The sequence below is a fragment of the Notothenia rossii genome, assembly GCF_949606895.1.
Source record: "Notothenia rossii genome assembly, chromosome: 3".
Taxonomy (NCBI): Eukaryota; Metazoa; Chordata; class Actinopteri; order Perciformes; family Nototheniidae; genus Notothenia; species Notothenia rossii.
Window position 1 is genome coordinate 53,417,188 of NC_136901.1, and position 23,827 is coordinate 53,441,014.

At 39.6% G+C, this 23,827-nt stretch overlaps 2 protein-coding genes across 16 annotated transcripts in view; both read left to right on the forward strand.

Moving 5' to 3' along the window:
- The first annotated feature begins 1,088 nt into the window (after positions 1-1,088).
- LOC307034138 (uncharacterized protein) overlaps positions 1,089-23,827 on the forward strand; it is an 83,923-nt gene continuing 61,184 nt past the window's right edge. For all 13 annotated transcript variants that reach the window (XR_013806779.1, XR_013806780.1, XR_013806781.1 and 10 more), the window contains exon 1: positions 1,089-1,499. The gene's annotated coding sequence lies outside the window, so the exon portion shown is untranslated. The remainder of the gene's footprint in view (positions 1,500-23,827) is intronic.
- LOC307034139 (uncharacterized protein) lies at positions 12,332-16,681 on the forward strand. 3 transcript variants are annotated; one of them, XM_079672894.1, is made up of 14 exons: positions 12,332-12,376; positions 12,520-12,621; positions 12,714-12,946; positions 13,074-13,246; positions 13,593-13,686; positions 14,110-14,236; positions 14,466-14,557; positions 14,699-14,816; positions 14,905-14,996; positions 15,234-15,351; positions 15,549-15,653; positions 15,736-15,921; positions 16,009-16,163; positions 16,366-16,681. In XM_079672894.1, the coding sequence occupies exons 3-13, from the start codon at positions 12,818-12,820 to the stop codon at positions 16,068-16,070; spliced, it is 1,296 nt and encodes a 431-aa protein (XP_079529020.1). In that variant the 5' UTR covers positions 12,332-12,376; positions 12,520-12,621; positions 12,714-12,817; the 3' UTR covers positions 16,071-16,163; positions 16,366-16,681. The 3 variants fall into 3 exon arrangements, with proteins under 3 accessions (XP_079529020.1, XP_079529022.1, XP_079529021.1); XM_079672896.1 differs by lacking the exon at positions 16,366-16,681 and having other exon boundaries at positions 15,549-15,610; positions 16,009-16,147; XM_079672895.1 differs by lacking the exon at positions 12,332-12,376 and having other exon boundaries at positions 12,385-12,621.

Consider the following 23,827-nt stretch of genomic DNA (forward strand, 5'->3'; position numbering starts at 1 on the left):
TGGTGAAACAGTGGATTGCACTTTGAGAGAGAGGAGAAGAGGCCAGCCGAAATTGGCTTCCCTTGGTGAAAAAAAATGGAGGGATTGACCAATCAGATGAGGCTCACGTCATGCCCCTGCCAACCTGTGATTAGTCAGGACCATGCCAAGGGAAGCCAGAGGCGGCTGGCTTCCCTTGGCTCACAATCCAATCAAATCGCATCAACTTGGTGGTGCAGTGACGTGTCCTAAAACCCGGAAGTAAGCTGCGCTCGGTTTCCCTCGACAAAAAAGCAATGAGATTTCCCTCAATAGGATTGTATAAAATAGCTGGAAATAAGGTCTGTGGAAAACGAACCTGTTAGATAAATGCACGTTTTGTTCAGTCGGATAATATCCACATGTCTACCCTACTTTTCAAATGTTCTAATCATAAATCTAGATAGATAGATAGCATCACTCTCACCGCCGTTAGAAAGTAGCAAGCAACTGAAGCAAGTGCAATTATGGGAGATATATGGAGATTTTGAGTATTTAATCAAAAATAATTGTACTAAACTTCCGCTACAGCAGCAACAACAAATACAATCTGATGACAGGCCGATGCCCAAACTGGAAAAAGGAGCGAATCGGACGTAAAACGTTAAAGGTCTCCTGATTTAGTTTGTGAATGAATGCTTATTAGAGTTTCGGCTGGAGAGTGCGTTCGGACCTGTCGGTTAGATAACAGGCGTGTGTAAGTCCTGCATCTGTGTGATACAAATGTGTGTAAAATGATGCTGAAATCACTCATCTGGTTACATTATTACATTGACCACCACACACACAAATTGTCAGCTGTGGATACACAAGCCAGTTCAAACTAGACAATAAAGACAGCATCATTCGGTAAGAGTTGTATAATATTAATTTAAAATGTTTATTTTTCAAACCTGTGTTTTAGTGAAAAAGGGATGTGTTGCGGCCACCGCCTCCCCGTTCCTGGTAACTCTGTTTTGAATGTGTTTTATGTAAATGAGCTGTGCGGTTGCCCTGATGTCATTGGCTACCCATCTCCCGGTCCGCCCCCGAAGATTGTGATTGGAGCACGCCGGGCCCAACGCGCTCCAATCCCAGCGCACATCCGGCGCACACCTTCCGGAGACGACGACAAAGGCCGTTTCTCAATCGCGAGTAAAACTGCTGCAGAGCAACTATTTCAAGATGGCAGCACTTTGATTTGTTTTCTGTCTCTGTTAGTGTTTGTCTCATCCTCGTTCTTCTTGTGCATACTGACATTTTATAATTTTTATTTAGCTTTTTAGACCCGTTTTTAAATTGGTCTGCTGCGCTTTTAAAAACGTTTTTAAAAGCTTGAGTTTTTGGGCTGTTTTGTGCCGGTGCCTCGCTGTGACTGGATTGTTTTCTCTCTGCCTGAGCTTTCGCTCCTTCGGACTCTGGATTGCTGTCTGTCCTGCCGTGCTGTCGGGGGCTGATGCACCTGAGCTGCGGATTCACCTGAGCTGCGGATCCTGAATTGGGTGTGTTAAGGCACTATGTTGCCTAAAGCTACCCTTGTGTTCGCTTTCTTCCTTGGATTAATTGTCAGACCGCATGTCTGCAAAACTGACGGATTTCCTCCCAGCAATATCTCTATTCACTTCGGACTTTCAGATGGTGGAACCTCTGGAGCGCTGACTCCATCGGATAGTTTTTACCAAAAGCTGATGTTTCATGGCACGAAATGCGCTCTCCCGTTTACCCTTTTTACTCTGGACTCGCTAATATCGAAGGGTCGGAGCAGCCCCGCCCCGCCGAGGAGCGACGCGTCCAGAGCCCATGTGAAAAAATCATCTTCCAGACTGTTAATATTGTTACTGCTACTACTCTCTGGTAACGTTAACATTATCCCTGGTCCTGAGTGTTTCTCTGCTTCCTTGCATCATTTGCCAACTCCGAATGAGTTTAGCTGTAGGCAAGGATTGGGTTTTCTGCATGTTAATGCTACAGATGTAGCGATTCATTTCAGACAGTTTGAAACGCGAGGGCCGTGATTGGTACGTGATCTGCCCTCGCTCAAGGGAAAACCTCCAGCTTGACTTGAGACCGCCCCCGTGATAGATAAATGTAATTATAATGAAGCCAGCTGCAATGGATCATTGATCCACCAGGGGGTGCAGTGGGGTTCCACACTGGAGCTCATGTGAAATAAAGTGAGATACAGTATGCTGGATGTACAGCGGAACTTTGTTCAGATCCATATGTCACGGATATCATACTCTGTGCTAAATAAGAGACATGTAATCATTTACAAAACATCACCATGTTGTTATTTAACAAAATTATTTTGTTATTCGAAAAAAACGAACGGGAGGAAATGCAGCCCGGCTCTCGATTTTTAATCCTAATTTAATCATCATCTTCACCACCATCATTTATGTTTATGTTCGCCGAATTGACATGAAATCACTGACACGTATGAATATACTGTATTCAACTTCATTAAAACGTTATTAACATGCCTAAACTCAGTAATTCACCAAAAATATGTATATTTTAATGGAGTTTCGTCGGTCGATCAGGATCCCAAAGTGTAGCGGAGGGATCCTCATCTGGATGAAGGGTGTTATTTTCCCCATAAAGAACAAGTCGCTGCAAATTATCCCGCTTATTACATGGCCACCTTCTCAACAAAGTAACGACATGACTCCCAATATTAATTGAAATGCTTTAATTGATTTAGAAAATGTTTTTATTGATTTAAAAGATAGTTGTATGCAGTGGCGTCAATTCAGCCAAAGCTAAGGTATGGCAAGGTTACTAGTCACATGACTTAACTACAGTATCAATCAATATACATGCCCAGCAAATAATCATAACAAAAGTGACAAGTCTGCTATGTAGCTTTTCTGTGTGGTTAGGAAAATTTGAACTTTTTCAAATGCAGCCTCACTCACATCCCGCTAGCGCAAGTAACTATGGACACAAACACTTAACTACGCACGTCAATCAATCAATTCAGTCAAATGCGCCGTTACGCATCCGTTTTCAGCACCATGGATAGCAAGCGGCAGGGTTAGACAGCAGTAATAGCCTTTCTGACACAATTTCACTCTTTCTGTTCACTTCATTCACTATGTAATTGCAACAATATCACGTGAACATACCAGGTAAACTGCTGTAAACTGTTAAAGTCCAAATATAAAGAGGAGAGGGAGGGAGGGAGGGAGGGAGAGAGGAGAGGGAGGGAGGGAGAAGAAAAGAGAAAGAGAAATCATATTAATAAGATGTTTGGGTATCTTACTTTGAGATGAACTTTATTAATTATTCCACAAGTGGATAACGGCGGGTCCTCAAAGCAGCAAAGTTATTGACGAGTTCATCTGCGTCCAGGGATTTTACGACAGCAGGCTCAACAGCCATCAACATGAGGTTTGTGAGCCTGTCATCGCTCATGGTGGTCCGCAGGTAAGTCTTGACTCTTTTTAAAACGGAAAAGAATCTTTCGTTGGATGCAGTGGAGACAGGAATTGTTGCTGCGATCTTGAATAGCTTGATGACCTCTGAAAAAGCGACAGACATGGTCTTCAGTCGTGTCAAAGCCAGCATTATGTTTTTCTCCTCCTCCACGTCCTCCTTCATCTCAAGTTCAAGGAAAGCTTTTGCTGTGTGACACTGGGAACTGAGAAGGGTGGTGTCGATCAGTTCATCATAGAGTTGTGCAAACTGTTCCATTTTAACTACATCCATGAAATGGGGAGATGAACAATCAAATGCCTGGATAGCATTAAGTAGCTCATCATTATCTGTAAATCGGCGATCTAACTCAGAGATGAAGCGGTCCAGTGTTTCAAAGTATAGTCTTTTTTCTTGGTCATCTCCTGTTTGTCTCTGGCCACTGGATGATCCGACAATAAACCCTGCCAAGGCTTTGGACACACTCCGTGCTCTTGCTGGTCGCAGAGGGGCAGTGTCGCTGCTTGGGAGGCCGAGCTCTGTGGAAAATGCCTTGGCTCTGCTCAGTGTGTCCTGGTACTCTTTATCTGACCTCATCTTTTCCAGCTGGGCCTTAGTACTCCGTATGAGGTTGGAAGCCATCGTGATTGCAATGTCTTTTGTCTGAAGCTGTTCAGACAGTCCATAAGTGAGATTTAAGATTTTTTCTAGGACATGAAGACGCACAACAAAAGTGACTGTCAGCATATTTGTCCGAAGTCCAGCAGCTTCAGTTGAACCCTCTGCATGAGCGTCAATAGTGGCATCTAACACAGCTAGTATAGCCTCGTAGCGCAGTTTTATCTTCTGTAGAGCCCTATACCAATACAGCCACCGAGTGGGACAGGTGCGCTCCAAGTGCAGTATTTTGTTGTGTCCCAACTTCTTTTGAGCCTCAATGAAAAGCATGTGTCTGGTATTGCTATTTGCAATACAAGTTTATAGTGTTTGAACAACACCAAAAAACTCTGCCATCTCTGGTATTTCAGTTATCGAGCTCACAAGCACAAGATTTAGTCTATGTGCATGACAGTGTATATACGCTGCATGCGGCACTTTTTCACGTATTAAAGCCTGCACTCCACGCACATTACCCCGCATAACACTTGCACCATCGTAGCATTGTGCAACACACAGCTGAATATCTAAACTCGATAATTCCTTTATTATTTTCTGGGCCAGGGATTCAGCTGTCAGGTCCTTCATGTGATAGGTTCCAATGGCTCTTTCCTTTATAATCCCGTCATGTACATAACGGATCAAAATGGCCAGCTGCTCCTTCTTAGACAGGTCTTTCGTTTCATCCACTAACACTGAAAAGTACCGTGCTTCTCCTACTTCATTTATGATTATACTTCTGATATTTTCCCCAATAACTCTCACCATATCATTCTGGGCTTCTGGGGAAGAATAGTGCGCATACCTGCGTTCCTGTTTGCTTTTCACGTTCCTGTCATCTGTTGCAATAACGTCCAAAAGTTCAAGGAAATTTCCTTTATTTTCATCCTCATCTCTCTCGTTGTGGCCACGGAGAGGGAGGGCCTGTCTTCCCAGAAATGACGTGATTTTGAACAAGGATTTGACGTGAGCCCGGTTCTCCTGCACCTCATCTGTCCTGTTTGCGTCAATCCGACTTGCGATGGATTCCTTATGTCCGCTGATCAAAGCCTTAAAGTTAGACCACGCTAATGCAGCACAATTGTGTCTACTGCTCCCTTGATGATCCCGGAGATTTTTTTTCATGTTCTTCCAACATGTGTATCCAGTGTCTATGAACACACGCAGTCCATGCCTGTCACCTGTTAAAGTTGAGGCTCCTCCAAAATGACGGCATGCAAAGCAATAAACTGCATCTTCTTGCGCAGAATATTCAACCCAGTCATATTCCTGATACACACTGACATTAAAGCGTCTTCCATTTCTAGTTGGGAAGTGGGTCAAACGAGGACGCCTGAGTCCGTCTGTTTTACATCCACTAATATCCTTCTTCTCTGCTCCAGTTGACCCAGAGGCTGCTACTGCTGCTGCACCCGGGCCTTGACCTTCCTTATCGCTGTCCACGTCTGATCCAGCTCTTTCAATCTGAGAAATTGGTGGGGACTCAGACTCGGATTCAATTCGAGAAGTCGGTGTGGACGAGTTCTCAGCCTCCATGCATGTAGTCTCCGTCTCCCTGTTAGCATCTGCATCCCCGGCGCAGGTGCTGGAGTGGCTAACAGCCTCGTTAACAGCTTGAATCCCACCTTCACTACCTGGTCCTTCTCCCTCTGCTGCTGGGGCAACATTGGAGCCATCACCTTCACCTGCCTTTTTTTTGATAAAAAAAGATTCTAAAGTTCTTTGCTTTCTTTTCATTTTCAGTTTAGTTTAGTAATTAGCTTAGCCGAAAAATAAAAAAAACCGCGATAACATGACCCGCTCTGACCTCCGGCGGCTTCTCGTCAGGAGATACCACATTTCAAGATAGGGAGGGGGGATACGTTACGATAAGTATTGGGAAAGATAATATCTAGACTAGAGAAATCAATTGTGTTGTTCTGATTTTCATTTGTATTTAATTTATATGTATTAAATAATAGAATAATCAATACAAATTGACACAGAGTAATTCCATAAATTTATTTTTTTAAAACGAACATTTACATTTTCCCCTGGAGCCAAGGTGTGGCAGCTGCCATACCTTGCCATACCCAATTGACGCCTCTGGTTGTATGTATTGATTTAAATTCACATGCATCCGCTAAGAAAAATAGTCCGTTGTTACAGTTTTTTAAACAGTCTGAATGAAACGGCAGCTCTCTCCCCCCCTCCCCCCCTGATCTTTCTTATCCAGCAGCTAAATTAACAGTAGGTTACTCTGAGTGACCATAGACTGTATGTGACAAGCTTACAGTTAGTGACGTAACAACACCATAAAAGCTGGTGGGTTGAAAGCAATACGGGAGGTAAAAATAACTACAATAATTGTGACTTATTTATTGTGGCTTTTATGTTTTTAGGTATAACATTTTATGTAATTCAGGCTTATAGTTCACCCTTCTCTAAAAGCCTTCAACAATGACAATATTCATTGTAATTTAATAAATCCTTCCAACACACATTGTAAAAAATAGCCTACTGTAAGTTAAGAAATCATTTCTATATGTACATCTTCTGATGTAACAACAATAACATTATAAATAGTAACATAGCTGAACATGGTATTGCACATTTAGCTTTGAGTGTTACTGACCGGAGATGTTTTTATTACATGAATTAAGGTGACTGAGGCTTTTTAACATACAGGGATGCAAACTCATCAGGTATGAAAAAGGTGACAAGGATCCGAGCCCCCGGCTCCCCCAACCCACGGAATGACAGAGGATTTTAGCAGTCAGAACAACTAAAGCAGCAGTGTTAATAATAACAGAAACGCCAAAGAGTCACATAATAGAAATATATAAAAGCATTTATTTCAAATTGTGGAGCAGTCAGTTTATAATTTTGGCAGCACTGTTGAGCATTTTGAAAATGTATTTTCAGGCCTCTGTGCAAGGCTTAAGTCTTTTTATCTTTATAGCCACATGGTGTAAAGTAACTAAGTTCATAAACTCAACAAGTACTATACTTGGACACAATTTTGAGATATTTGTACTTTATTTAAGTATTTCAATGTTTTGCTACTTTGTTCTTCTACTCCACTACAGTTCAGAGGTACATGGTGTACTTTGACTCCACTCCATGTATTTAATACCTTTAGTTACTTCACAGATCTGGATCAATTAAGTGAAATATAATCAAGTGTTAAATCAGACTTTAGTTCCACCTGGAGTAAATCCACAAGCTACCCTGCAGTATACAAAGTCATTCAAACTAGCTGCACCTTTAGCAGCTTTGAGAACACTTTCATGATCCATCATTATAAAACATATCATATCTATTATTCTGAAATGGACCAATCTGCACAATGACTACTTTTACTGTCGCTACTTTCACTATATTTTGATGATAATACTTTTCTACTTTTACTTGAGGAACATTTTGAATGCAGGACTTTTACTGTAACAGAGTATTCCTACACTCTGGGACTATTACTTTTAGTCAAGTACAAGATCTGAGTACTTTTACTTTTACTCAAGTACAAGACCTGAGTACTTCTACTTTTACTCTAGTACAAGATCTGTGTGCTTCTACTTTTACTCAAGTACAAGACCTGAGTGCTTCTACTTTTACTCAAGTACAAGATTTGAGTACTTCTACTTTTACTCTAGTACAAGATCTGTGTGCTTCTACTTTTACTCAAGTACAAGATCTGAGTACTTCTACTTTTACTCAAGTACAAGACCTGAGTACTTCTACTTTTACTCAAGTACAAGATCTGAGTACTTCTACTTTTACTCAAGTACAATATATATACTTATACCACCTCTGTTTATAGCCTCTGAAAAAAACTATTAGAAATAGAAGGCTAAAGCTAACGTTAGCAGATAGTGACAATGTATGCTAGCTAGCTAGCTCAACGATTCCTTAAATAATATTGCCACAGAAAAACTTTTCAGTTCACATCACGCTCTGCCGCTCCGACAGGGAGCTCTGCTCTGAACACCTGAACAGCCCGTTCTAACAGCTGTTCACCAGCGGTCCAGTCTGTGCCACAGTGACTCCGGACGCACAGTTAATATTAACGAACGCACCCGTAGGTAATGTAGCTGCTGAAGCTAGACCATCATCTCGGAGCAGCAGAGCCTTATTATACATCCATGAGCAGAGCCGACAGGCAGGAAGACTCGAGCACACAGCTCGTACTTCATTATAATATATAAAAAAAGAACACCATGCGTGTCATGATGGCACATAACAGCTCACGGCCGCAGATTACTCCTGGTCCCAGCCCCCCCCATACCCCAAAAATATTTGTATTGCAGATCTACATGAATCACACAAACGACTTATTTTGGATTCAAAACGGCGAATTTCGCCGAAAGGTGACAAGTTTGCATCACTGAACATAGACAGAGCACAACTGAAACATAACATCTGAAACGATGTAACAACATAATACACTTGTGGGGATGCTTGGGATGTGAGGAGTGAGGGACACGGCCTAGAACGGGCGTGTCGCCTGGCAGGACAGGAGAGTGTGTGCACCAGTCTGCCTTGATCTATGAATTCATGTCCGTGACACTCACTGCTGCCCACAGCTGTTTTATAGAAGGAAATTCCTTCACTTCATGAAAGTGTTTTAACCACACACACCTCTACACACACATGACGGGTGTTATTTTCCCCATAAGGAACAAGTCGCTGCAAATTATCCCGCTTATTACACGGCCACATTCTCAACAAAGTAACGACATGACTCCCAATATTAATTGAAATGCTTTTATGGATTTAGAAAATGTCTTTTATTGATTTAAAAAATAGTTGTATGTATTGATTTAAAAAATAGTTGTATGTATTGATTTAAATTGACATGCATCCGCTAAGAAAAATAGTCCGTTGTTACAGTTTTTTAAACAGTCTGAATGAAACGGCAGCTCTCAGCTGTGTATTTACACAACTAATGGCCCATCAACCACAGCTCTCTCCCCCCCTCCCCCCTTGATCTTTCTTCTCCAGCAGCTAAATGAACGGTAGGTTACTCTGAGTGACAAGCTTACAGTTAGACACAACACTGTCATTGCAAGTGACCCTCAGTTAGTTGACTTTTATGTTCAACTGCTAAATTCGTTACTGATAAAAAAGGGCTTCTACTGTACCTAATTACCTTAACACTAGAACTGCCAGAGGTTTTTGTATAGGCCTACCTAAACCTGTAAAATCCCGCTATTAGAATGCAATTTTTAACAACATAGGGTGCTACATAACACACTTTCAGGAAAAGTCAGGGACTGGGAGACTTTAATATTTTATTGAAAAAAAGTTACATTGCACACACACAACACACATCACACAAATTGACCCGATTGGCGGTTCTCGTATTAAATAAACTCACTAATTAATGAAACCAGTTCAATACGCATTATTCTTATTCTTATCATTCTTTATGAGCGCAGAAATAGTCTTAAAATCAGATCTGTTTTTTAAATGAAATCTGACGGCAGGCAGTTAGCTCTGATCACCTATGCCAAATGCGCCGCACCTAATCGCTGGCCATTCAGCCACAGACACTGTTCGAAATGGGGGGGAGCTAGGAGGAGCTTGGCTCCCCCGAAGAGGGAGGGAGCTCCCCTGAAGGCTGACTTTGAGATAAATAGGGGGAGCCCAAAACAGTCGTGCATATTTGTGTCACACAGATTAGAAATGTTGAGTTTCTGTAAATAACAGTTCTTGAAATAAATAATAGTTATTGTTCATTACAGTTTCTGAATATTTGTTTTATATTTGTGAATATGTCTGGGTGTTGCCATCTGTATGTGGCGGCGCTGCATTCTTACTTACGTTGCTATGATTATGGCGGTGATGCCGGCGCAGTATTTGAAATGGTCATATTGATATTTTTTTAACTCTGGCTGTGTAATAAAAAAATATGGCAAAACGAAAACAGCCAAGCGTCACAGCTTTTGGATTCACAAGCAAAGAAGCGAAGGAGTCTAAAAATGACAACGTGAACGGAAAACAACTTTTAGTTGGACGGCTGTAAGCGGCGTTAGGGTCGAGTTTGACAGCTCCACACCGAGGGAGAGGCCTGCCGATGCGGAGCCTGAAGAGGCTTCAACAACGGCCACATCCGTCGGCATAGTGACACCGTCTGTATTAGTAGAAGAGTGTTTTTATAGCAATTGATCGCATCCGCGCTGCTGCGCCAGTCAACAGAGCGTGCGTGTGACATATTTAGTAGCAGGATGTGCTCTGAAAAATAGGGCTCCCCGAAAGCAAATGGGTAATTCGAAAACTGACAGAGCTCCCTCTATACAAATCAAACTGTAGAAGGTGTGAAAGCACCTATTGTTTTAAATAATGGTCGGAATGTGACCTGTGAGCCTTCTGAATTACCGTGGGACAGCACATTCTAAACTAAAATGTTCAATCAATAAAGTAACATCTTATCTTATCTTAATAATATGTTCATATTAATAATAATAATAAATCATACAGTATGTGTCCGAAAGGGAGCAGGAGGAAGCAAACACAAAAATATACTGCATATTAAAGCAAACAATTGTAAAGGTTAAAGTATGAGCATAACAAATAAAGAAGTGTAATGTAAACATTTACATTATAATAATGATTATTTAATATATAAAGACTATATATTATTGAATTACAAGATTAGATATACTTTAGTTGATCTAAAATATTGATGTGTTAAAATGCTCTTCAAAACACAACTGAAAGTCCATGAAACTTGTCTTTCTGTATTTGTGAATGAAGCGCCATCTCCTGGTTAAAACCTGAAATTGAAAATCTGGCAACGCCCTCTTGGAAAATAGTGGGAGGGCTTAACATTCCTCTATTCTGGTCTTTGGCAGGCCGTAGGCAGGAAGAGGTAAGCTGGAGTCCGAAATTCAGTGCTCCATCTGTAGAACACAGGATAGAATTTAAAATTCTTCTTCTCGCCTACAAAGCCCTTAATGGGCAGGCGCCATCTTACCTTAAAGAACTCATTATACCCTACTGTCCTACTAGGGCATTGCGTTCCAAGAATGCAGGGTTGTTGGTTGTTCCTCGAGTCTCTAAAAGTACAATGGGAGCCAGAGCCTTTTCTTATCAAGTTCCACTTTTGTGGAATCAGCTTCCAGTTTGTGTTCGGGCGGCAGACACCCTATCGGTTTTTAAGAGTGCGCTTAAGACCTTCCTTTTTGATAAAGCTTATAGTTAGGGCTGATTAGATTCAGCCCCTAGTTTTGCTGATATAGGCTTAGTTTGTCAGGGGACATCTTACTTCTTCCTTCTCTCTGTCTATACCTGTGTACTCTCATGTTCCGATTAACCCAGCTTCCCCAAATGTCTTTCTTTTTGGTGTCTATATACGCCGGGATCCGGAGTCATGGATGATCCTGCGGTCCTGTGTCATGGATCGCGAGTCCTGGATCTTGAGTCGTGGCTGTGGTCCTGGATCATAAATCCTGGATGGATATCCTTGTGGATTCATCTTTCATTATACACACATGCATTTCCAAACATTTGGACTACCTATGTTTCAAATGTATTATCTTTTCAATTTACACACGGCATCTATTGCACGTCTGTCCGTCCTGGGAGAGGGATCCCTCCTCTGTTGCTCTCCCTGAGGTTTCTCCCATGTTCCTCTTTAAACTGTGGGTTTTCTCTGGAAGTTTTTCCTTGTACGATGTGAGTGTCTAAGGACAGAGGGTGTCATATTGTCATACTGATATTCTGTACAAACTGTGAAGTCCACTGAGACAAATTTAACATTTGTGATATTGGGCTATATAAATAAACATTGATTGATTGATTGAACAACACCATGTCTAAGCTACCAAGATCCTGGTAAGAAAAAAGCTACTTTTGAATACTTTTTCTAGATAAGGTATGTTTCATATGAAATGTTTTCCTCATGGTATGTATTTATATTTCTGTATTTAAAGATTGTAATATGCAGAGACTAGAAGACCTTCTACGGGACTCTTGAGACCATTAAGGAGCAAGATGTTGGCGATGTGCCACCATTGTCATCTTGGACTCAAAGGCAAAAAGAGTTTCAACAGTGTTGGCAACAGGCGAGGCCACAGAACGTTGACAACTTATTAATAACTAAGAATATCGTCAAGATGACCTGCAATCACTGTCTCCTGGAAGAAGCTGTCATCCGTTGTGAGGAATGTATGCCATCAGAGTGGTTTTGTGCAGAGTGTGATATCTTGGTTCATACAAAACACACTCTGCACAGTAGGGAAACCACCTGTAATGGATTTTACAAGTACATTCCTCCAACAGTCTGTGAAACTCCAGGATGGCAAACACATCATTTCTAAACAAGGTTAGTGTCCCATTTTTTTAAATTGATCAGCCTTTTTTCCCCCTCACAAAAAAACTCATTTTAATCTCAAATTGCATTCTGTTATCATAGTGCTTGCTTACAACATTGTTAAATCTCATCCTGATTGTACTTTGACCTTGCAGACCGTTTGCTTCCAACATCCTTTCCTTCAAGGATATGTTCTTGTGAAGTTTTCGATGTTTCAGTCTCTGTTGGTAGACCTATCATATTGGTTTGCATAAATGGTAGGTTTTGGTGAAATTGTTTTCTTTAAAGTATTTTTTAAATACATTACTCTAATTCATTGTTATTGTTTTTTTTCTTTATGTGTTGTTAGGCCGTTACGATCTTAATGTTCCAGAGCTAACATGCAAACATTGCACTAAGAAATGGGGTCCAGAATTCAATGACTTGGTTAGGAGTTGATACTGGCCGGCTACCATGCAAGCACAGACCCTGTTCCACCAAGATCTGTTCCATTCCTTTGAGGCTATGAAGACGGCAGCTCCAGGAATGTCTAGACAAGCCTTTACTGCAATGTTGGACCAGAGAACAAAGCAGTTTGGAAGAGTAAGTACAAATGTGAAGCTGAAAGACAAATACATGTATTATCATAATAAATATATTTATGGCCAAATATCGATGAGCGAGATATGATACAAAATATGATAACATATATAATGTATTTTTATTTCAGACTGGCAAAGAAGATGCTTTTCAGAGAAGCTTTCTGCAGTATGTGTACTGCACATTTGAAGAGAATAAACTTCTGGGTAAAGAGCCATTTGTCTGTCCAGCCTGTAGCCCTGAAATGGTGGCTGTTTCAGTAGATGGCAATAGGAAACTTTACAGGTTCCAGAAAACAAACCAGTAAGTTTGTTACATTGACACAGCAATTTTCCTTAGTCCTTGTATTTTAATTTGACATTGGGATTGCTATTTCTATTTATTTTTTACATTACATGTCATTTGTTAAACGCTTTTATCCAAAGCGACTTACATACATTCAGTACAGTGGACAATCCCCACAGGAGCAATTAGTAGCTATAGTTCTGTCCTGTTATATAGCTGTTAAAACTACAGCTGTTGAATCTAAAATATTTCTGTTAGACTTTATAACCTTGTTTTGAAAGATGTGTTTTAAATATAATTATTATTATTATTACTGTGTTCAATTTGTAACTAGAGTGGTTATCTATAATTCATTTTCTTATAGGAGTGAAGAGCCAGGCTTCTTTGACCGAGTGTGTTTAGCCCAAGACTCTGAGGTTTCCACTTTTGTGGAGGATGTTCGAGGGGCTGTCAAAAGTGTGAGTTTTAAATTAAGCAGAGCAAAATGTATACCTTTCTTAATAACTAATAGAAGTTAAAATAGTAGTAACACAGTTGCCTTCATATTTTTTTGGAGATGGGATAGAAGTGTTGAGACCAGATGACAGGGTGATGAGGTTAGCACTGCGGTCAAACTGTCAAACATTATTGCTGTAAAACTGGATTGAAAAAACAGCTAAATTCTAATCCAGAATATATTACACATTTGGAGCCTTCCAATTATCCAAAAACGGGTTTGTTATTATCCAGGGAGTTGCATATCCAGGTGAATCTGGCAGTCGAGCACAAAACACTTGTGTGTAATAGTTTACATGTTTGATAATACCGTCAGTTGGTCCCACTATCCAGTGTTTTGAAATAACTTATGATAATGATTCTCTAAAAACGATTTACTTTGGTAGACTGCAGGAAAAGCAATGTGTGGGGAATCTCACTGGAAAGCAGCAAGGGAGACCTCTCAGCGAGCCAACAAGTTGGATGAAGAAGGTGTTGAAATTGCTGTGTGTTGGCATGGATTTCTTCTCAAAGGTTGGTAGTTGTCTTGATCATTTTCAATTAAAATATTTGTAGATAATCTGAAGCCTTACCTTCAATCTGCTGTGTACTCACTATTTTTTTATTTAAAAAAAAAAAAAAGCTTTAAATAAACATAGAGGAGAAATCTTTGCCTATCCGATGTTTCTCCAAAAAGAGTTCCAGAGTGCCTCATTTTTGGCAATGAACGTGACATGTCGGTATGTACCATATCTTGACAAAGTTTCAGAAGCCTTGCCTCATCTTCAGCCCCTAAAGGAAATGAGACATTGCTTGTCTGTGATGCATGCCAACGCCCACAACACCAAATGCGAGGTGAGTATTTTAATTACTTAAACAACAATTAATGGTAAATCTGACCACTACACATGAGTCTGAACTGATCCAAGAGAATGTTTTAAGTTATGAGTTGTTGACCTTGAGATTTGCATCAACATTGATTACCTCATGCTTTAGATTATTTGGAATGCACGGAACCAGCAGGGTGCCGGCACCACTCTTGGTGAAGAAGTGGATCAAGTAAACAGCTTCTTATCCAGATGTGGCCTAACAACTAAATACATGGCCAAGTCAGGTTTGTGAACTTGTTTGGGCCCTGCCTTCCTGTAAATGTACACATTTATATTGTATAACATTGTAATGAGATGTATTCTTCTTCACAGCAAGAACTGACATGCTCACAGTCCATGCTATGGGCTGGAATCATCGCAAAGAGAATGGCCTCCACATTGCCATGTCCTCCAGATTCAAAAAAGTATGGTTGTGTATTGAAATGGAGATAACTATTTTAAGCTGTAAAATTTGACATTTAAGTCCACCCAATATATATAAAAATTACACCCCCATATAGACATTGCAGTGGTGCAGGACTAGAGCTACGAAATTCATTAAATATGTTATTGTGTTAATTTCCTCCTTAAAATGCATAATTTGGTTTATTTTCATTGAATTATTTTATAAAATGGCATGATTCTGTTTTGCTATTTTGCAGACAGCAGGAAAGACAGAGGCTGTAACTGAGAGCTTGAAGAAAATGCAGGACCAGTTGAATTGCTCTGATGACGTGCTAGAACTGTGGGTTGATGATGTCAAACAGTGGGCCAGTAAAGGTAAGAACAATGCTGTTTTGACGTATACATAGATGGAGTCGGTTCATAAAAACTAAATAATGCTGTCCAAATTAAACTTTGTCCTTTAGTGTGCCTGTTAATGTGCCTGTTAGTGTGCCTGTTAGTGTGCGATGTGCAAATAACAGACCTTGATTGTGTTTGAAACTTCTTTTCTTCTTTTTATCTTATTCATTTAGGAAGTGCATCAGCCAGTCCTGCAGATGCTGGTTGTTTGCAGATCTCAATAGAAGCACTCTTTGTGAGCATTTGCCAGAAAAAGCACTACCTTTACGGACAAAATGGTAAGCATTTTGGGACATTTATTGGTTGTGTTGATTAAATCCCGTCAGCTCTTTTGTAATCTATGTTTTACTCTCATTACAGATCGTAACAAAAGGCATCAAAAGATCGTCCAAAAGGTTGCCCAAGAAAAGAAAAGGTTGCTAGAGGACATCCACAAGTACAACCAGCAACCTGATGGTGACCCTATTGACACCAACTCGGTTGTGGAGAAACTCTCAACCAAATCTGCAGAGAGCATGATCTGGCCTTGGCAGGAACCCAACAGAGGTTCTGTATAAAGATTTTACTTCTAATCTACAAAACTGTAGTAATAAAATGTGTTCATTAATGTGAAATGTTTATATTCATTCTCAGACGGTGTGGACATTCTCACTAAGAAGGGGCTGTTTGACCAGAAGCAAAGCAGATCCTTGTGAAGGAGATAATGCAGCACTGTCAGTACATCAAGGACTCTGTATCAAAGGTCCAGACACTGATGGCCCCAGTTTCATTGATCACACAGACAGGAAGTAAGTGAACCACATGGACTTATTCACTTTAAAATAAATAAGTCAATCTTTTTCAAACCATCAAAGGCAAACACACTTTAAAGAAGATTTTATCCATCTGTTTGTTTTTATTTGAGTCTGACAGCATTCTAGTCTTTCTTGACCTAAATATGTTTTCTCTGAATAATTTTCACAATTGATATGTTTGCTATACAACTTGTAGGCTATCCGAATGGAATCACAGAGGAGGGGTACAAGGGCCTTATGTGTCTTCTCAGGAGAAATCTGCATGACCTCAGACTCAAACAGCAGACAGTAGCAGGCGCCTACAGAGGAATTCTGGAACCCAGTCCTAGGCTGGTGGAGGATGAGGACGAGGACATGGAAGAAGAAAAAGACTGGCAAAGTGACAACAGCTCAGATGACGCAGAAGTAGGGACTTGACTTGTGGAAAGTTACTTGGTGCCCTTATGCAGTTCTATAGTTAAAGCGGACATACAGGACTGTCTCAGAAAATTAGAATATTGTGATAAAGTTCTTTATTTTCTGTAATGCAATTAAAAAAACAAAAATGTCATACATTCTGGATTCATTACAAATCAACTGAAATATTGCAAGCCTTTTATTATTTTAATATTGCTGATTATGGCATACAGCTTAAGAAAACTCAAATATCCTATCTCTAAATATTAGAATATCATGAAAAAGTATACTAGTAGGGTGTTCAACGAATCACTTGAATCGTCTAATTAACTCGAAACACCTGCAAGGGTTTCCTGAGCCTTGAAAAACACTCAGCTTGGTTCAGTAAACTAAATCACAAGTAAGGGGAAGACTGCTGATCTGACTGCTGTCCAGAGGACCGTCATTGACACCCTCCATCAGGAGGGTAAGACACAAAAAGAAATGTCTCAAAGAGCAAGCTGTTCACAGAGTGCAGTTTCAAAGCACATCCACAAAAAGTCTGTTGGAAGGGGGAAATGTGGCAGGAAACGCTGCACAACCAAGAGAGATGACCGCAGCCTTAACAGCATTGTGAAGAAGAGTCGCTTCCAGAATTTGGGGGAGCTTCAAAGACAGTGGACTGAAGCTGGAGTCCAGGTATCAAAAGTCACTGTTCACAGACGTGTCCGGGAAATGGGCTACAATAGCCGTATTCCCATGGTCAAGCCACTTCTGAACTCAAGACAACGGAAGAGGCGTCTGACTTGGGCTAAGGAAAAGAAGCACTGGACAGTTGCACAGTGGTCCAAAGTCCTCTTTTCAGACGAAAGCAAGTTTTGTATTTCATTTGGAAGTCAAGGCGCCAGAGTCTGGAGAAAGGCTGGAGAGGAGCAAAATCCAAGTTGCTTGAAATCCAGTGTGAAGTTCCCACAGTCAGCGATGGTTTGGGGAGCCATGTCAGCTGCTGGTGTTGGTCCACTGTGTTTCATCAAGCCCAGATTAAATGCAGCTGTGTACCAAGAGATTTTAGAGCACTACATGCTTCCGTCTGCTGAAAAGCTCTATGGAGATGAGGAATTCATTTTCCAGCATGATCTGGCACCTGCCCACAGTGCCAAAACCACCAGTAACTGGTGTACTGACCATGGCATTACTGTCCTCGATTGGCCTGCAAATTCCCCTGACCTGAACCCCATAGAGAATATGTGGGGTATTGTGAAGAAGAAGCTGAAAGACACCAGACCCAACAATGCTAATGAGCTAAAGGCCGCTATTGAAGCATCCTGGGCATCCATAACACCTCAGCAATGCCACAGGCTGATTGCCTCCATGCCACGCCGCATTGATGCAGTAATCCGTGCAAAAGGATTCCCAACCAAGTACTGAGTGCATTAATGGACATTTTCAAATGTTTGATTGTGTTTTGCTGTTATAAATCTTTCTTTTTTACTTGGTCTGAGGAACTATTCTAATTTTTTGAGATAGGATTTTTGAGTTTTCTTAAGCTGTATGCCATAATCAGCAATATTAAAATAATAAAAGGCTTGCAATATTTCAGTTGATTTGTAATGAATCCAGAATGTATGACATTTTTGTTTTTTTAATTGCATTACAGAAAATAAAGAACTTTATCACAATATTCTAATTTTCTGAGACAGTCCTGTATTATGCTTATTTTCAGGTTCATATTGTGTCCATATATCTGCCTTTACTGCATTTTCACAGCTCCCTTCAGCCATTCTGACTTAATAATCAGATTTCAGCTAGCTGACAGTTTTAAGTGAATAAAAAGGTAGTAAAGTGACACCAGAACAAAGCAGTCTAACAACTAACCCGTGGTGTTTAGCCAGCTAACAGGCACAACACTAGCACGCTAACACAGCGAGCTAACATGTAGATGTTTCCGTCTGGATTTGATTAAGTGTGCAGTTTTTACATTAAAGCGGACATATTAAGCTTGTTTGAGTTTGAAATGAGTGCTTCTACTGTGACATGTTTCCATGCTTTAATGTTGAAAAATTACTTTTTTGCTCATATTACCTGTGCTGCAGCACCTCTTTTCTTTACTTTGTCATGTAATGTGCATTATCATATATTGTAACCTGTGTTTTGCTACATATGCTCTTTTATCTTACCAAAATAGTAATAAACTTGATTTTGTACATAACTGATGTTTGTAAATATTTACTGATACCCACTTGATATGTTATTACATTATAGAGTTGTCTTCACACATCAAATAATTAGCTTGAACTGAGGTTACAGTCATTTATAACAGAGATTGATGTTGGATGTCTAATATAATTCATAACTAACTAGAACCTATGTTGAGGATCGGGAGAGGGACAACAGTTCTTCCAAAAAGCACTGGTAGTGTAAGGGACATCTTAAAGGGTCAGATATTAAAGACAGACATTGGCAGTGTAACGTTGTTGTAATGTGTAAAGCCCTAACACTGAGTACATCAAAGTAACAATTCAACAATATTAACCACAAAGTCACCACTTGTCATAAGCTACTATCGGCTATAAAGTTTAATACAAATATTACCAAAAATGTAACCAATCCCCATTAAAGCATCCAAGTTGGATCATTATTTTAAAAAGCTTACTAATCTGAGGCCATGCATAGGAAATATCTCTCATAGTAAAAACTCATCCACCAGTGGTAAAGAAATGTAAATGTATTAAATCGATTTGTATGGTTGTGGAAATACTGGACGTGACGTTGTGCGATTGCGTTGCCATGCAACAGCTTTGGTTCATGTTAATTTATAAACTCTTCAACTACAACCCTAGTTATATTTAAAACATTTTTAGAAGGCCTCGCAAAATACTTTAATGTAAATTAAAATGTGAAGGAATGTGTGTATAACAAAAATACATCCATCATAAACACAATAACGGAAACAGACGTAGTGATGTGACGTGTGATCCTCAGCTGATTGGATGTTTTAGCCGCAAAGCATGTTGGGATATGGTGTTTATGCGATATGAAATCTGAAAACATGTTTTAAAAATAAAATAATACTTTATTCCGAGTGTGCTTGCTTTTCTCTTTGGAAGTCATCACATAAATGCATTATAATACACGGTTCGGCTGCATGAAATATTAGACATCTGCCGTTGTTCTCTCTTTATAGAGCCCTGATGAGAAGACTTCTGGACAAACTGAAGAACTGCCGCCGAAACATACGTGACGTGGATCATAAATATATCAGCAATTAAACAACATCTTCAATTTATTTTCACACAATGCGTCTCCTCGCAGTATCAACACTAATTCGGCTGACTTTTATATTTGATCCAATCGGTAGATAGGCTGTATTTACACCATAATGGTGCACAGCTGACAGACAGGGACTTGTATTTTCTTTAATTTTCTTTGAATATAAGAATGTAATTACTGAGTTGAGAGAATATTCAGGGGTTTTGGGTGATGGGAGACACATCTATGGAATCAGAATTTCAATATCTTACCGTTAAATGACGGATATACCTTTCTGTCTGCAAATCAGATATTAATGTGAAATATTATAGCAATATCCTGTAAAATTATGTGAAAACTTGAATAAAACTACACATATTCAGATTGTATACATGCATACATGTCCTACACTAATAATACAAATTATGTTATTATGGCATTGTATGCTGTGTGTATTTATTTCACAATAAAGTTAATATTATGTTTGATATTATGTTTTATTAACTAGACCACATTCTGATTAATGATGTGAAATATAAACCACCCTTAAATCAGACTTCAGTTACACCTGAGTAAAATTCAGGGAAGGTGATTGTCAAGTGCCAACCATCAGGCGAGATATTTGATAGTTGGTGCTTGAAAAGACTAAACATTTATCTGCAGATCCCTATAAAGTATATTCATTACTTGTTTTTCTCAACTAATAGTTAATTAAAGACTGTATATAATGGCTATTTTGCACATCCCTTTCAGGATTTCGGTTTATTGACATACAGTATCATATACACAACTACATAAAAAACGTTATGCAATGAATGAAAAGCTTGGGTTTTAGGTTCATCAACAATAAACTGTCATATTCTGCACATTCATTATACTATCTACCTACATCTTATAAGAGTAAAATACATATAGTGCCTTATTAGTTTGTCTGTTTTGCACATCCTCCTATTAATATCTGTGTACATCTGGCACTAAACAGTTTTATTGGAGAGATCACTGACAGCATCTTCTTGATTTTTTCTATTCTTTCTATATTTCTATAATTTCTACTTTCCCCCTAAAATATTCAATAGTGTGCTTTAACCACTAGGTGTCCTTTTCTATCTATCTAGTTGTGCACCATTATGGGGTAAATAAAGCCTATCTACCAAATATATATCAAATATAAAATTCAGCCGAATTAGTATTTATATTGCAAGGAGACGTATTTTGTGAAAATAAATGTAAGATGTTGTTTAATTGTTGATATATTTATGATCCACGTCACGTATTCAGTTTCGGTGGCAGTTCTTCAGTTTGTCAAGAAGTCTTCTCGTCAAGGCTCTATAAATAAATAACTATGGCAGATGTGTAATATTTAATGCAGCCGAACCGTGTATTACAATGCATTTATGTGATTGTAATGGAAACCTCTGTAGCAATGGAGAGTCAGGACACAGAGAGACATGAGGAGAGCAGGAGCTTTGATGTCAAACACTGATGGTTTATTTAGGAGTATCGTCCGGAGAATTCACATCACATGTCACAGCAGCCAGAGGTTCTGACTTCACGGTAGAGTGGCCACGTCAATTCTGAAGAACTCTACCCTAGACCAATGTATTTAGCTAGTTCAGAGAGAATAATCATCATTGTGCATAACAAGATATAATCATACAGATGTAGCACTCCAGATAGGACTCACATGGGTGTGTCCCAGTCAAAAGCCCAGTGGATCCCAGTGGCTGGGGGTGTTGCCAAATTGCTAGAGGGCGTTGCCAAATTTCCCCATTTGTTCAATTACAGGATTTAACCATGAGATGGCGCTTCATTCACAAATACACAAAGACAACTGGGTGTTGTAGAACTTATTCTGTTTGCAATGTTTGCAGCTCTGCAGTTGTGTTTGCTAAATACTGTAGCATTTAATCACTTATTTGTTATGGTTTTCACAGGCTACTATAATGAAAAAACATCAATATTTTAGATCAAATAAAGTATATAATTTGCTTTATGCAGTATATGTTTTGTAATATTGTTGGGGTGTTTTTACACAGTACAGTAGATTGAACTAAATCAATTTATACATTAAGATAAGATAAGATGGACCTTTATTAATCCCCGTGGGGAAATTCAGTAACTCAAACAGCAACAGGGTAAGAGTGAAAAACAGGATAGCACAGATTCACACAGATTAATAAAATCAAAAATAAGATGAGCGATAAAAATAATAATAACGAGAAACTATGAAATAAGAAATGAATAAAACTAAAATATAATTATCATACCATATATTATAATGTATTGTATTATTAAGTAATATCATATTAACCCCATTATAGCAGATGCAACATTGAATGGATGAACACATTTATGCATCAATAATTACAACAGAGTATTTCTAAATACAAGTTTTAAAAATACAATATGTATTTAATATGAATAACATAATGATTAATTTCAGATGATAATACTTTTCAGGGTTAGGTCCGGTCTGACAGAGCTTAGCTCTCTGCTGAAGATCACTGCTGCTCTAAACAAAGTCAAAAATCCTACATCCAAACGGAATAAATATAATTAATTATTATTAATACGTTAAGTCTTGTTCATTGTTTTTCACTTTTATTAAATGTTTGATATTTCCGGCACAGACCCTTTTCACCGTTCCGATAAATATCAATAATTTCGAACATTGCGGGGAAATTCCTTCGACTCATTGTGAAGTTTTGGGGGAAGCCAGAAGTGACGTCAATGCGGGAAAGCTTCACTGTGCGGCGAGAGAACCAAACACGGACAAAGTTTGTTGTCATGCGTAGAAATGGTGAATTACTGAGTTTAGGTACGTTAATAAAGTTTTAATGAAGTTGACTACAGTATATTCATATTTGTCAGTGCTTTCATGTCAATTCGGGGAACATAAACATAAATGATCGTGGCGAAGATGATGATTAAATTAGGATTCAAAATCGGTAGTGAGAGCTGCTGAATTTCCTCCCGTAGGATGTGATATAAAAACAAATCGATTATTTTTGTAGTTGTAAACTCAAGTGGATGAAACTACATTTATTAGTGCTTTCATGTCAATTCGGCGAAAATATGATACATTAAATGATCGTGAGGAAGATGATTTAAAAATGGTTTGTTTGAGCCGGTCTGCATTTCCTGATCAGAAAACAAACCGATGCTTTTTGTAGTTGTAGTACACCAACATGGATTAAACGTGTAGTTTTTTTACCACAATGTTGGGGAAATTAATGGATAAAATGCATGGATTATTATTATTATTATTATTATTCCCACTCCGGTCGGGACACTAGGTCCACCGTTCTCCCAGCAGCGAGGCTCCCCCCGTTGACAGTTTACGTGGGCTGGGCTGGGTGCAGTGGCGGACTGGCCATCTTGTCTGTCAAAATGCATCTTACGTTTCTAACTTGCAATATCATTATTTCCGCTCTCTTCACACCAGAAGAGCGATCTCTCTGTGTGCGGGGGGCGGGGCCTAACAGACATGCTGCAGCGAACACAAACCTACAGACTGGGGGTTGAGAGATCACAGGAGGGAGGGGGGGACCTGTGGAATGTGGAATGTGAGCATCCCCCTTGGGAGACTTACTCCACACATTCCGATGGCCAATTAGCTTTAAACAAAGAGTTTGCAACATGGGGGGTGGGGGCTTCTCAAAAGAGAAAATGCAGATATAATTCACTTTCTCGACTCGCTGGTATCTCGAGCTGAGCGCTCATTGGTGGTTTGTACCCGCTGCTGATGAAACTCTCCATTGGCTCGGCAAAAGTTTGTTGTTGTTTTGTGTCAGTTTTACGTCGCCACTTCCATTCACATCATCATTGTTCCACAATGTTTATCATGAAATTAATATCCATATATTTTATACTATACTACATGCCAACCCTACCGATTTGGGCAGTAGTCTACCGCTTTTGACATGTTTCTACCGCCTACCGACTTAGCTGGCTTTCCCTACCGATTTTCAATCTTCCCAAACTATAGAGAGGCGAAGTCCCTCCCCTTCCGGGAGCCTCCATGGGACCCCGGA

Bases quoted from the DNA above. Each gene is read 5' to 3' on its own strand.
- LOC307034139 (XM_079672894.1), top strand. From the start codon at position 12,818: ATGCAAGCACAGACCCTGTTCCACCAAGATCTGTTCCATTCCTTTGAG. The intron at 12,947-13,073 runs GTAAGTACAAAT...TTTTTATTTCAG, and splicing joins GAACAAAGCAGTTTGGAAGA to ACTGGCAAAGAAGATGCTTT. The intron at 14,997-15,233 runs GTATGGTTGTGT...GCTATTTTGCAG, and splicing joins TGTCCTCCAGATTCAAAAAA to ACAGCAGGAAAGACAGAGGC.